Source organism: Aspergillus fischeri, genomic scaffold (assembly GCF_000149645.3).
Source record: "Aspergillus fischeri NRRL 181 1099437636264 genomic scaffold, whole genome shotgun sequence".
NCBI lineage: Eukaryota > Fungi > Ascomycota > Eurotiomycetes > Eurotiales > Aspergillaceae > Aspergillus > Aspergillus fischeri.
Genome location: NW_001509762.1, coordinates 6,069,713 through 6,081,541, shown reverse-complemented (window position 1 = coordinate 6,081,541; position 11,829 = coordinate 6,069,713). Strand labels below are relative to the sequence as shown.

General features: G+C 50.2%; 4 protein-coding genes and 1 non-coding gene across 5 annotated transcripts, besides 1 other annotated feature; 2 read left to right on the top strand and 3 right to left on the bottom strand.

The window, feature by feature from the left end:
• Positions 1 to 66: 66 nt before the first annotated feature.
• Positions 67 to 96: a microsatellite.
• A 258-nt stretch (positions 97 to 354) lies between these two features.
• NFIA_092920 (carbon-nitrogen hydrolase family protein) lies at positions 355 to 1,620 on the bottom strand (the record flags this gene model as incomplete). Its single annotated transcript, XM_001261226.1, has 5 exons — positions 355 to 531; positions 576 to 620; positions 667 to 879; positions 932 to 1,422; positions 1,473 to 1,620. The coding sequence occupies 5 exons, from the start codon at positions 1,618 to 1,620 to the stop codon at positions 355 to 357; spliced, it is 1,074 nt and encodes a 357-aa protein (XP_001261227.1).
• A 469-nt stretch (positions 1,621 to 2,089) lies between these two features.
• On the bottom strand, positions 2,090 to 4,000 carry NFIA_092910 (flavin-containing monooxygenase; the record flags this gene model as incomplete). Its single annotated transcript, XM_001261225.1, has 6 exons — positions 2,090 to 2,562; positions 2,609 to 3,247; positions 3,294 to 3,471; positions 3,502 to 3,612; positions 3,658 to 3,860; positions 3,919 to 4,000. 6 exons carry the CDS (start codon positions 3,998 to 4,000, stop codon positions 2,090 to 2,092), a joined length of 1,686 nt encoding a protein of 561 aa, XP_001261226.1.
• An 839-nt stretch (positions 4,001 to 4,839) lies between these two features.
• Positions 4,840 to 4,952, top strand: NFIA_092900. Its single transcript has one exon. It is a non-coding gene; the product is annotated as a tRNA-Leu (tRNA).
• A 394-nt stretch (positions 4,953 to 5,346) lies between these two features.
• Positions 5,347 to 7,096, bottom strand: NFIA_092890 (putative amino acid transporter; the record flags this gene model as incomplete). Its single annotated transcript, XM_001261224.1, has 8 exons — positions 5,347 to 5,433; positions 5,482 to 5,625; positions 5,673 to 5,870; positions 5,925 to 6,283; positions 6,333 to 6,664; positions 6,712 to 6,784; positions 6,845 to 6,858; positions 6,924 to 7,096. The coding sequence occupies 8 exons, from the start codon at positions 7,094 to 7,096 to the stop codon at positions 5,347 to 5,349; spliced, it is 1,380 nt and encodes a 459-aa protein (XP_001261225.1).
• A 2,057-nt stretch (positions 7,097 to 9,153) lies between these two features.
• NFIA_092880 (uncharacterized protein) lies at positions 9,154 to 11,539 on the top strand (the record flags this gene model as incomplete). Its single annotated transcript, XM_001261223.1, has 3 exons — positions 9,154 to 9,503; positions 9,553 to 10,879; positions 10,934 to 11,539. The coding sequence occupies 3 exons, from the start codon at positions 9,154 to 9,156 to the stop codon at positions 11,537 to 11,539; spliced, it is 2,283 nt and encodes a 760-aa protein (XP_001261224.1).
• Positions 11,540 to 11,829: the final 290 nt, after the last annotated feature.

Below are 11,829 nucleotides of genomic sequence, written 5' to 3'. Positions count from 1 at the left end.
TGCCGTTTGAATTGCTGGGTGGTGTTTGCTCGAGGCAAAATTTGAAGAGATCCCGTGTGCAATCCCCGAGCAGACACCGAGCAGACACCGAGCAGAACCCTTACGGCCGCATATTGGAGTAATATTGATAAGCTGAGATCGTATGATCTGTGGAGGAATTATAATCTCATCTGGTTTGAGAATTGATAAGAATTTTCTTCTAATACTGATTCAGAATCTGCAACTATAACCTCGGCTTATCATAGGTAGAAAATGCAGACTTCCGATGCCAGCCTCATCACTATTGACAGCTATTCAAAAGGTTCAAGGAGCGAATAAGAAAACAGAGAGGAGAGTCTCAACAGACAGCAATGTTCACTTCTCATCCTCAGTTTCCTGGCTCACGGCCTCCAAAGGCGCCGACAGTCCAACCCGGTCCACCGTACGAGTATACGCAACTCCCCCGTTCACACGGTCTTCATGAACGACCAGGTCCTTCCGATTGGTGTCGACCAGCAGACGAATCAAGTCCGGACGCATGTAGTGACCTCCCTGGGATGCATTAGCTTCGCTCATTTGTGCAGCGTCAGACTCACAAAATCAGCCAGTGCCTTTGGGAGATGGCATTCGTCCAGATCAATCTATCAAGTTAGTTCCTAGAAACACACCACGGACTGCTATGCTTACGTCAACAAAAAGAAGACCTTGAAAATCCTTGTCCGGATGCGCGACGAGATTCTGTCCGTCTGGACCAAAGATCCGACCATGGCCGTTGTAGATATGAGGATCCTCCAGCTCCTTACCCGGGGGCGTGTTGAGCTTGATTCCCTCGGCGGTGATGGTCTGCCATGGGGCCAGAGTGAAAGTGCCCGTTTCGATGGCATACGCGGGCGTGACCAGCTGGGCAGCTGTTAGTTCAGAATGGAAGGTACCAAGTAGAAGAGTGCCATACGTCCGCATTCGCCTCGGCCACATTGGTAAACGGATCCGGGTACTTGAGCGTCTCCTTGCCCGGGTAGAGCGGCCAAGCGGCGACATGCACCTGTTCGCCCAGCGAGGCCGCATACGCCTTCATGAACGGGTTCATGTTCTCCCAGCAGTTCAGGTGACCCACGCGGCCGATCTCCGTCTGCGTCACCGACTCGGTCGTGTCGCCGGTACCGTCGCCAAAGACCAAGCGCTCGACGTGGGTGGCCCGGATCTTGCGGCGGTGGTTGAGGATATCGCCGGAGGGAGAGATCAGGACCTGCGTCGTGTACATACTTGCAAGGTCGACCTCGGAGTAGCCCAGCGAGACGTAGATCTTGTTGGTGCGAGCGGCGTTGCGGATGCGGCGCATCTCCTCCGAATCCGAGGGGAGGCTGTTCTCCCTGTACTTCTTGAGCAGAGGCAGGCTTTCCTGGTAATTGACCTTCCAGGCCCAATAGGGGTAGCCAGGGATCCCTGTAGAGTCGGTATTCAGTACAGCTGAGGAACACGAAGGGGTTACTTACATAGTTCAGGGAACGCGATGAATTTGCAGCCCGCTTTGCCGGCTTCGTCAATCCAGTGGATGGTACGGCGGACGGACTCCTCGAGGTCGAACCAGCCAGGCTCAGCGTTCACTGCTGCGGCCTTGTACTTCTTCAAGATGGGTGCCATGGTGCGAAGTATATGAGTCTGAGTGGATATTTACTTTGGTCTTGTGGATTGATTTGAAAGTGAAAGAGAGTCAGTCTCGAGACCTTTATATATGTTGGACTTTACCATGTTGTCCTTGAAGCCACATGGTCACATCAGTCCATCCGGATGATAACTCGTCGGTCTTTGCATATTGCTCCGGAGTAACACAATGGCAGTATGTATCTTCTTTCTCGGGATCTGTATATGGTCCAAAATCATACGATTCGAATGAATAGTAGAATGAGCAGGTCAGCAATATGGATCTGACCTGCATAGATACAGTAATCATGATTAGTGACGCGCCTTGTCTGACACGATTCACCCTCGGTGTATGCTTATTATCTTCAGATCCCGAGCAAAGACCAGGAATCCCAAGCAGAACTGGGGAATCTTGCACAAGTCCTACCATGACGGTTCCGTCGTACTACCATGCTCCGCAAGTACTGCATCATCTCACTCGGTTTCCTCTGACCAAAGCACTCCCCTTGAGATAGTATCCTCCCAATGCCACAGCCACACTGGCCGCACCCCAGAGAAGCGAGGTGTTGCTGATCAACGTCTCCTCTCTCACCCGTCCAATGTGCATTTCCCTCTTCTTTGCAATCAAAGACTTGCCTGTTCCTTCGGCGATATAATCATTCCACCGGACGCTAGACAGCTCGTTCTGGTAGTCAACGACCGTACTATGCCAGTTATTCGTAATGCGTCCATCCTCGGTCTTGTACCAACTGCTGCAGTTGGGGTCGGCAAAAGAGCTTCTTCTCAGGGCCGCCTGAATATCCTCGTTGAACTTCTTAACAGCTTCAGGCTTAGGTCGTACTGCCAGGCTCCTGCCGTCCCTCTGCGCCTGGAGTATCTGGCTGACGAGCGCGCTGATATACCTCGATTGAGCCTCGATCATCAAGATAATCGAGTTATGACCTGAGCCGTCAGCATATCTCCTCCACCTTCAAGAGAAGTAACTAACCAAGGTTTGTATTTGGCCCATATAACATGGCGAAATTAGGCAAATCCTCCACCGTCACGCCGTAGTACGCCATCGCCCCCTCCTTCCAGATATCCGACAGACACCGACCATTCGCCCCCTTAATGCGGATGGGATACATGAACTCGACGGTTCTGAACCCCGTCGCCGCAACAATGAGATCAAACTCCTTCGTCTCACCGTCGGCAGTCTCGATCCCCGTTTCCGTAATCCGCTGGATGGGACGAGTTTCTAGGGCTACATGCTCCTGTCTTAATGTAGGGTAATAATCGTCCGAGATGATCACCCGTTTACATCCGGGAGAGTAATTCGGCGTCAACACATCCCACAAATCCGGCCTGTCGGGCAACTGCGCTCGCATGGTATCAAGACACGTCTTGCGGATCACATCCGACAGCGCTGAATTCCTATCAACGACGGCATCGAAAAACCACTCCCGGAAGTCCATCATGAGCGCGCGCTTCCGCCACCGGATGGGCGGGATATATGTCAGCAGAGCTCTTTGCACCGCACCCACAGGTTTGTCGAGACGCGGCATGACCCAGTTTGGGGTGCGCTGGTAGACGGAGACATGCGAGGCGGTTTTGGCGATTTCGGGGATGATTTGGGCGGCGGTTGCGCCTATCACCATTACTTACTATTGCCTCAGCAGTGTAGCGAGACTCACCATTTCCGATAACGGCGATTCTCTTCCCCGTCCAGTCGTAGCTCCAGTCCCACCGGGCGGAATGCATCAGTTTGCCCTTATAGTCTTCCAGTCCGGGGATACCAGGCATGCGTGGGAGGTTCAGCTGTCCGACAGCTGAAACAAGAAAGTCGGTGGTGATTTCATATGACTCCAGGTACTGGCTATCCTTTTCTCCGGAGACACGGACTCTAACCTTCCACTTGAGGTCGGCTTCGTCCCATCGTGCTTCCTCCACGGCCGAGTTGAACCGGATGTGCTTGTACAGGCCGTATTTTTGAGCGACGCCAATCAGATAACCCTGTAACGGTCAGCTTAGACCTCATTCGTCAGGCGACAGTAGTACCAAGATCTCCTCTTGACCTGGATATTCCCTGGTCCAGTCTGCCTTCTGCTCAAACGAGTAACTGTACAGAGAACTCCAGACGTCGCAGCATGATCCCGGGTAGCGGTTATCGTTCCATGTCCCTCCCACCCCGCTGCTCTTCTCCAGGATGATAAAACTGTGGCATTTGCTCCGTTTGATGAGGTCAATGGCCGTGCATAATCCTGGCCTTATGTCAACAGCCGCACTTGCAGTACGTAGAAAAGCGTAGTATGTACAGACCCGAGATACCAGCTCCGATGATGACCGCCGTCGAGCGGGTAAAGCTCTCATTCCCTACGTGTCTTCCTACGTCTGGAGCCATCGTAGCAATTGAAGAGTTCAATTGAGGTCTGGTGCGTCATTACAAACTCATGGCAGAGCATTTATCTCGAGTACAAGAACCCCGCACGAGTCAGTCACCGGCAATGCAGAGCTCTGAGCTTTGTCAGTACCTCGGATGTGGACGCTTACACAGATACACTCCGCGAAGAGAACTATCCATGGAAAACCCCCCGAGACAAGCATAAATGGCACAACTCGGGACTTGGAGTTCTGCATGCGGGGAGTGCGGGGAATTAAGTTTACTCTTGTCAAGCTGATTCGGCTACTTGCTATCAGCCGAGGATATCATTTCCACATTGTGAGATGTTGATGATACATCTGCAGATCGTTTAGTGTATGAATTGATTTGATGGGCGGACAGCAGAGGTATGGAGGGAGTGTGTAGCGGTCTGTGGACTGTGGTGAAGTGTAGTAATCATGCGCATGCTTAATTTGACCTACTGATCATTAGATACTGCAACTGGTCCTTTGTAAACGCAGATACTCTAAGGTGTATGACTCCTTGCCGCTGTGTTGGGCTCATAATCTCTGGAATTGGACATATCCTCCAGGGTAACACAGTCTACACAGAATATATTTCTATCTGAATGGCCTTCAGACTCAACCTCAGATCAGGGACAAATCCTTCCGAAATAACTTAGCTGCACGATTTATTCGTCAGCGTAACACTGGCCCTTTAATGTAGCCATAGTATAGCTAGTTTAGGTCGTCCAGCTATGTCAAATCAAAAATATTCGGAAAGTGAATCTCCCAACTACTTGATCTGACCGACAACTGGTTATCTCATATAGCGAAAAATGAGCCAGTATGCTATCAAAAGGCAAGATGGCCGAGTTGGTCCAAGGCGTGAGGTTAAGGTCCACCTTAATACCAAACTCTTAGAGTTTCCTCATCATCGTATGATGGCGTGGGTTCGAATCCCACTCTTGTCATTTAATTTCTTTTTATGACTTTGTCATTTAAATTTGCCAATCTATTGTTAGCTTAATCTCCAAACATAATTTCATGAGATTGGTCAGTTTATTGGTCTCTGAAGCCCTAACTGATTCTTGCTGGGCCCTCAGTCAACTGACAGTCACTCCTTGCCCAATTTATGCCTGGTAGGCCAACCGTATGAGAATACTTGTTACGGCGAGATACCTGCGATCAAAGATGAAATACCAAGACGCAATGCATATCATGTATATTCGAAGAAAGTCTATATACAAGCCCAATCTAAACGTCCTCCCAATGAATCCGCAGACGCCATGATCTAATATAATTCTCGTGTAGTCATCATACGCTTCAAACATTAACCAAAACCAGATACCGTGTCGTGCACATGCCTTAGTTCGCAGTGTTGGCGCAAGTAAAGCTAGTGTTGGATGAGTCGTCATGGATAGCCTTGCCGGAGACGTACAATCCCAGGCCACACTACTTTTGATTAGTCTCCATTATCTAGATCAGAGTCCGTAAACTTACCATGGTGGCACCGATACAGACAATCAACAGATTGATAATAGTCAAGCAGATCTTCCGAGGAGAGGAAAACCATCTACCCCAGTTGATGTGCAACCAGTACACACCGGGGAGACCGTAACTGAACCAACTGGCGAAGAGAGAGCTCTGTGTCCAATTAGTTTTGATCCCAACAGGCGAGGTTTATGACCTACAATCAAGCTGACAATATTGGTGAACGAAGGAATACCCTCGGCGATGATCCAGGCAATGATCCAGCAACTCAACCCAATGGCAATCCATGAGCCAACGGAGACAAGATCGCGCTTGTGCATGCGGCCAGTCTTGCGGAAGATGCGCACATAGATGTATTTCAATCCAACGTGGCCGTTGACCACACCGGCTCCGACAATCTATCATATTATAAGCGTTCGGACAGCAGACGATGAGGTGAGATTTGTACATACCGTAGGAATGGCAATACCGTAGGCAACCTTCTTCAGCAACGGACCAGCTGAGCCCAGTGCGGGTGACACAACGTCGTTTCCAACGTAGTAATAGATGACGATGGCGGCTGTCACGTAGAGCGCAATCTCGAAAAACTGCAGCATGCACAAGGACTTGGGGAACTCCTTGGGGTCTTCCATCTCCGCAATGAGACCAAAGAAGGCAACGTGGGCACAGTACGCGAAGACAATGTTGGTCACACCAGTGAAGGCGTGATAGAGGTTGGTCTCGGTGGTAATACTGATGTTAGCTCCTCCCTTGAACTGGACGGCGACGCCAATCATGGTGATCATCACCGCGGAGAAAATACTCAGGAAAGCTAGAGTTTGTCAGCACTCAGTTCCGGGGAATACCAAAGGCACCCTTACAAGCAAAGGAGATATATGTCAGGTTCTTGATCGTCCGAGGCAACGAGAGTACCATACAAATGAGCATACCAACGATGCTAAAGACGATCGAGCAGGTGCCGTGGTCGGTAATTGTGTTCATCATGACGGTAAAGGTGACAATATGACTGCCCATGATGAAGATCGAGAACAGAATCTGGCCCAGACCGAATAGCTCGCGACCGAATCGACCCATCAGGATCTCTCCGGCATCAGCAAGGTTGTGGATATGAGGATAGCATTGTCGGAATTGTCCAATTGTGTAGCCCGTGTATAGGGCAAGGATACCGAGGCCGACAATCAAGATGATCGCGCTGCGGCAATTAGTGACGAGCGCGGATGCCGTCAAGCGTACACTTACGGGACGAGACCGAGAGCCGCCAGAGTTGCCGGCAAGGAGAGCACACCGAGAGAAACGGATTCAGCGATCATAACTAAACAGGAGACGCGTCAGATTCACGTCGACTGGACCAGTTTCCCATTCAGTAGCTTACACATTCCACATTGCCTGCACAAGTCCTCCGTCAGCTATCAACACCCTTGTCATAGACAGATCAGGACCGCAATACATACCACCACTTGAGGGTCTTGTACTTGACTTCTGCATTTTGCTCGTCGCCGAAAGGATCAACGTAAGGGGTATTGTCGATTGGTTTCAAGTCGGCACCATCATCAAGTGCCTTCTCTTGATCTTTCTGTTTGGCCTCAATGGGTTCCGATGGTGGGGGGACACCCTCCAACATCATTGTCTTCTTTCTTCTTTTGCTCCGGAATGGGCAGTGACGAGGATGAATTCTACCCAGCAACGGATAGTGGACGAGCTGTTTGACGAGTTAACGAGACGAAAGAGAGGAGGATGTGATGATATGAGTGGCAGGTGAAAAAATTTCTAGACGTCAACCAGGTGGGTCGTGGCAATGAATCTCGGTGTTGGTGTAGAGTTGACTGGAGAACGCGGAGATAGCAGTTGGCCGAGAAAATCGATTGGTAATTGCATTAGAAAACAACGAGATAAACAAATTCCAGAAGACATACAAAGTCCCCAGATGCCGGAGCACAATCGGCAGTAATGGACCGAGTGTCATGGCTGCTGCTTTTTCTGGCGTGGAAAGTGTCATCGTCTAGGTCAACTTCCTAATCTGTATTGCAACGACTCAAGCTCTGCTAAGGTACAGATCCTGCGGCTGTGGAGCTTAATTTTGGTGACTAACAGTAATCGCCATCCAATCATCACTGCGGATCTTTCAACAATTGAGTAAGAAGAATGGCTCCACTTTCGCCTTCTGCCGCCGCAACCGAATCTAGCCGCTTTTTCCAGGCACTCTCATTGGCCCGTTATACTTCCCTCGGTTTAGTTCCGTTTTTGGAGGGCCACCTGGGAATTACTGTTATTAATGCTGTGCTTTTTCCACCGGGATGCCAGAGATTTTAAGAATTTGAAATCAATAGCTTAGCGGAATCAAACAGTCGAGGGATGGCTAGAACTTCGGACTGCATCTGCGAAATGCAGACTTGCATCCGCCGCTGAGATGTCTCGCAATCGGTGCTCAGATGCTGCTCGAGGAAATGGGTACCGATCAGCAACAAATAAATGCTTTGTTGATTAATGCTTGTTAGAATTATGATCATATACTTGCCACCTTCATCATCAGCGCAGATCATCTCCAGTATGACCCGATAAGGCTTTGCTCATATTTCTCCGTCAGCTCCGACGGGAAGTTCCCTTTACATTGACAACTAGGAACCCAGGCTTTGCAATTCTGCGCAGGGTTAGTGGCTGGTGTTGCTTTCCTGAAGGACTCCTGTTGTAATGTGGTCTTTCTTTGCGAACTTTTGGCGCCGACGTTCTTCTTACCCAACACTGCTGAGGTTCTCCTCTGATGCCCTCAAGGTTGATCATGCAGGCTTGCATACCCCATACTCCGCATCCCACACTCAAGAAGGATCGTCGCACAGAAGATTGTACGTAAGAGGTTGCGAGGATCGTCAATGTGGTCGGATAGAAGCATGACGATATCATCTCGGAATCAACGGACAAGGTAGTTGGAGACGATGTGCCAAGGAATCTCGGAGAGTCAGGCTCTCAACTTTGCCGTACTGGAGAAGATGGATCTCACGACTACATCATATTGGAGTATGGCAAACCGAGCCTCTCCAGTTATACGTTGCATACAAATGAGGTTCCTGACTTGCAGATTGTCCAAGATCTGTTGAGTTCTTCATACTTGAGCTTGAAGGCGTAAATTCGCTACTTAACTGGTCATTGTGCGACTATCGCAGAAGGCCGTTTGTAATCTTTGCCAGTGTTGATGCAAGGATAGGAGGAAGCTTTGCAGCCTGGCAGCCTGGCAGCCTTAGGCAGTCCGAGGAAGTCACCTGACGCTTCTAGTCAGGTGACTCTGGGGTTTCTCACGTGTGTCAGATCATGTGACGCCATCTACGGAGTACTGAGGCATAAGATGCAGTTTATGCAGCTTGTTGTGTTCTGCGATCCCTCGATTCTTGCAGATCAAAAAATGGAGCCAATAAGAAGATCCGGAGAAAGATAGGCTTTGGCTAGCGACTGCACTGCCCCATAAGGGTCTTGAAAATGTCGAATTCAAGTGGTTGATAATTTGGGATGGCGGAGAAACCCGGTATACGGAGTATCCACCCGCAGAAAACTTCTGCCTTCAGGGGCAAAACGTTAAGGAGTAATGTCGACAACAAACTAGAGTTCATCTCATGGACGCAGATCATGCAGGATCAGTCTCTCTCCTATCTACTCCGTAATGCCGGAAGACTATGCTGTCGCCATAGTAGAATGCTGCCTGGGTCATATTCTCTTCGTTGTCTTCTGATCTTCCTTTTTGTGTTCATATTACAATGTGAAGGTGCTTTTGTACGGCGATCTCCATGCGAGACCTCAGTCTTGAACCGCTCGTCGGCCGTTAATCTCCACATTGACAGCATACATGGTTATATTCATAGCTCCCAAGGTGCAAGCACATTGTCATTGACCCTGCTGGGTTTCTACAATGCATCACAGGTTACCTGTACCGACGTTCAATTGACGGAGGAGCATGACTTGCGCTTCCGAGTGCTCGGCTACCCAGTTGGCCGTCTAGATCGGATTCAAAAGCTGTGTTATTCACCTCCGGCTCTTTGGAGGCTGTAAGTTTAGGGCCCTGAATCTCTCCGATCTCTGCTGAACTGTCATCAGGCCGGAGTCTCTACAAGTCTCCAAATGGGAGTTGACCTACTCCCTTGCATATGGTCGTCCACTTCAAACTCTTGCCGGGGAATTTGAATTCAGTCTACGTAATGGCACTAATATTGGTTGTACGGCTGCCCGAATCACTCCCGACATTGGGGCTGCTTCCTCGGCAGCCTTTACCTACCTTCCAGCCGCCATTATCCTCCTGGTGGGCATGGCTTCGTGGTGCAGACACACGCAGCAGCGAAGACGCTCAGTGCCGGAGCACGGAACCGCACCCACACCTCAGGATTCAGTAAGAAAGATTGTGGTCGACGTGGCCGACTACGTGCGGTACCTCCAGTTCATCTTCCTGACTGGTTCCCTCACGATGCAATACCCGGGTTTCTTCCAGCCTATCGTCAGCCAACTGGCGTGGTCATCGCTGTTATTTTGGAGCGGACCCATCGACCACGGCTTCAGGTATCCCGGGATAGAAGACGGAATTTACTCGACCAACGGTACTTGTGGACTGGAGTACATGGCGCAGAATCTCGGATTTCCCTCCATGTTAGATATCATGTTCGACGCTCTGATAAATCTGTGCATTGTCGTGTCTGCAATCGTGGTTATATTGCTGGTGGGATGGCTACTCAAGTCCGGATCGCGACATGGCGTATCACTTGATACTGTCCTTGTGCAAATCCCAGAAGCATGCCATAGCATTGTGGGCGTCACGCTTCTGTTCTTCAGCCTGCCTCTCTTGGCGTACCTGGCGTATCCATTTGTCCTCGTCGCAGAACTGCCCAGTTATCGCATTTGTCTGATGGTCTTGATGATTGGGGTCCTCGTCGGCTCGAATCTCTTCGTCGCTCGCTATCAGACGAAACAGAAGCCCAGGAGATCTGACCACAACTCGTCCAAGGCTTCCCCTCGGTTTGACACCGCCATGGAATATATCGCCCATTATCTTCTTTACTGCCTTCCACTCATGCAAGGTCTAGCCATCGGCGGTCTGCAGCTCTGGGGCTGGGTGCAGCTGCTCCTGCTCGGCGGATGCGAATTGATCATTCTCGCCCACCTCATTCTTCAGCGACGGACGAAATTTATGCTTTCGAAAAGTGCCTGGTGTACTGCTGTCCGCTTGTTGACGCTCATCTTGAGTGTTGCCTTTGTGTGCCCGTCTCGCGAAGTAACAAGACAATGGATCGGCTATTTCATCTTGGTTCTGCATGGTGTGGTAGTCGTGTTCGGCTTTTTGTTCATCTCGGTCTGGCATATAGGACGGTTCGCCATTAAAGGATTTGATCGTAGGGTTGCCGACGATCGATGGGTGGGTTCAAGTAAAGTTCCGGTTAGTCTCGAATCTGCCTTAAGGTACTATTCCAGCGAGCTTACTTGTGTCCAGCATTTGAATCTCGCCGACCTCTCAAGCCCAAGTGACAAACGCCGGAACTTGGACGGAAAGGATTTAGAGGTCAACTCCTTCGACAGCATCTCCGATCGCTACCGTCCAGGTTCCTCGCGCAGAATCTACAGAGGTTTTGAGAGCTGTCCGGATATGCCGAACTCTCCTAATTTGCCAGAAGCAACAGCACCATATTCACCAAACACTTCGACGTTTTACAGACCTCCGCGATCACTCAATGCCAGAGTCGCTTCTTACGAGTACGAGAATACAAACCCTGATTCCATCAGTTCGGTTTTCGAGTCATCCGAGTCGCCGCAGACAGATTCCAGCTCGTCGCAACATTCAAGCGACGCCTTTGACGAGCTGTTACAGTTGCCGAGAAAGTCGGGCATCGACTATTCATTCCGTGAGTCGGATTTGTATTATGGCTCGCGTCGTGGTGAGTCGGGGCCGTCACAAGAGTCATCAAATGAAAGCCCGGACGAGGGGCAGTCGAGTCGCCAGACATTCCTGAATTGGAAACGCAGTTCTACCGAGCGGTTCAAACAGAAGAAGACAAAGGAGAAGGGATTTCAAGTGATGAGACCACCGCGGCCAATGTGAGGTCATCTCCGACTGCAGCACCTCTCCCTTGAAGTCTGTCTATATCTATCGAAATGGCTGCTCGTTGGTGCATAACCGTGGTCCAGCACTGTTGGCATCATATCGCCATGACAAGTTGGTCGTTACTCCCTGCCGCCAAATATCGCCAGGATCGCTTTCAGGATACGTTGCAGAAGAACCCTCGTTAGCAGGATGTTTTTCCCGATCAAAGGTCGCTTGACGATGTCTGCATTGGAATGGCAACATCAACATACACGAGCTGATAAGGTCCACTTCCATGCGACTCCTTG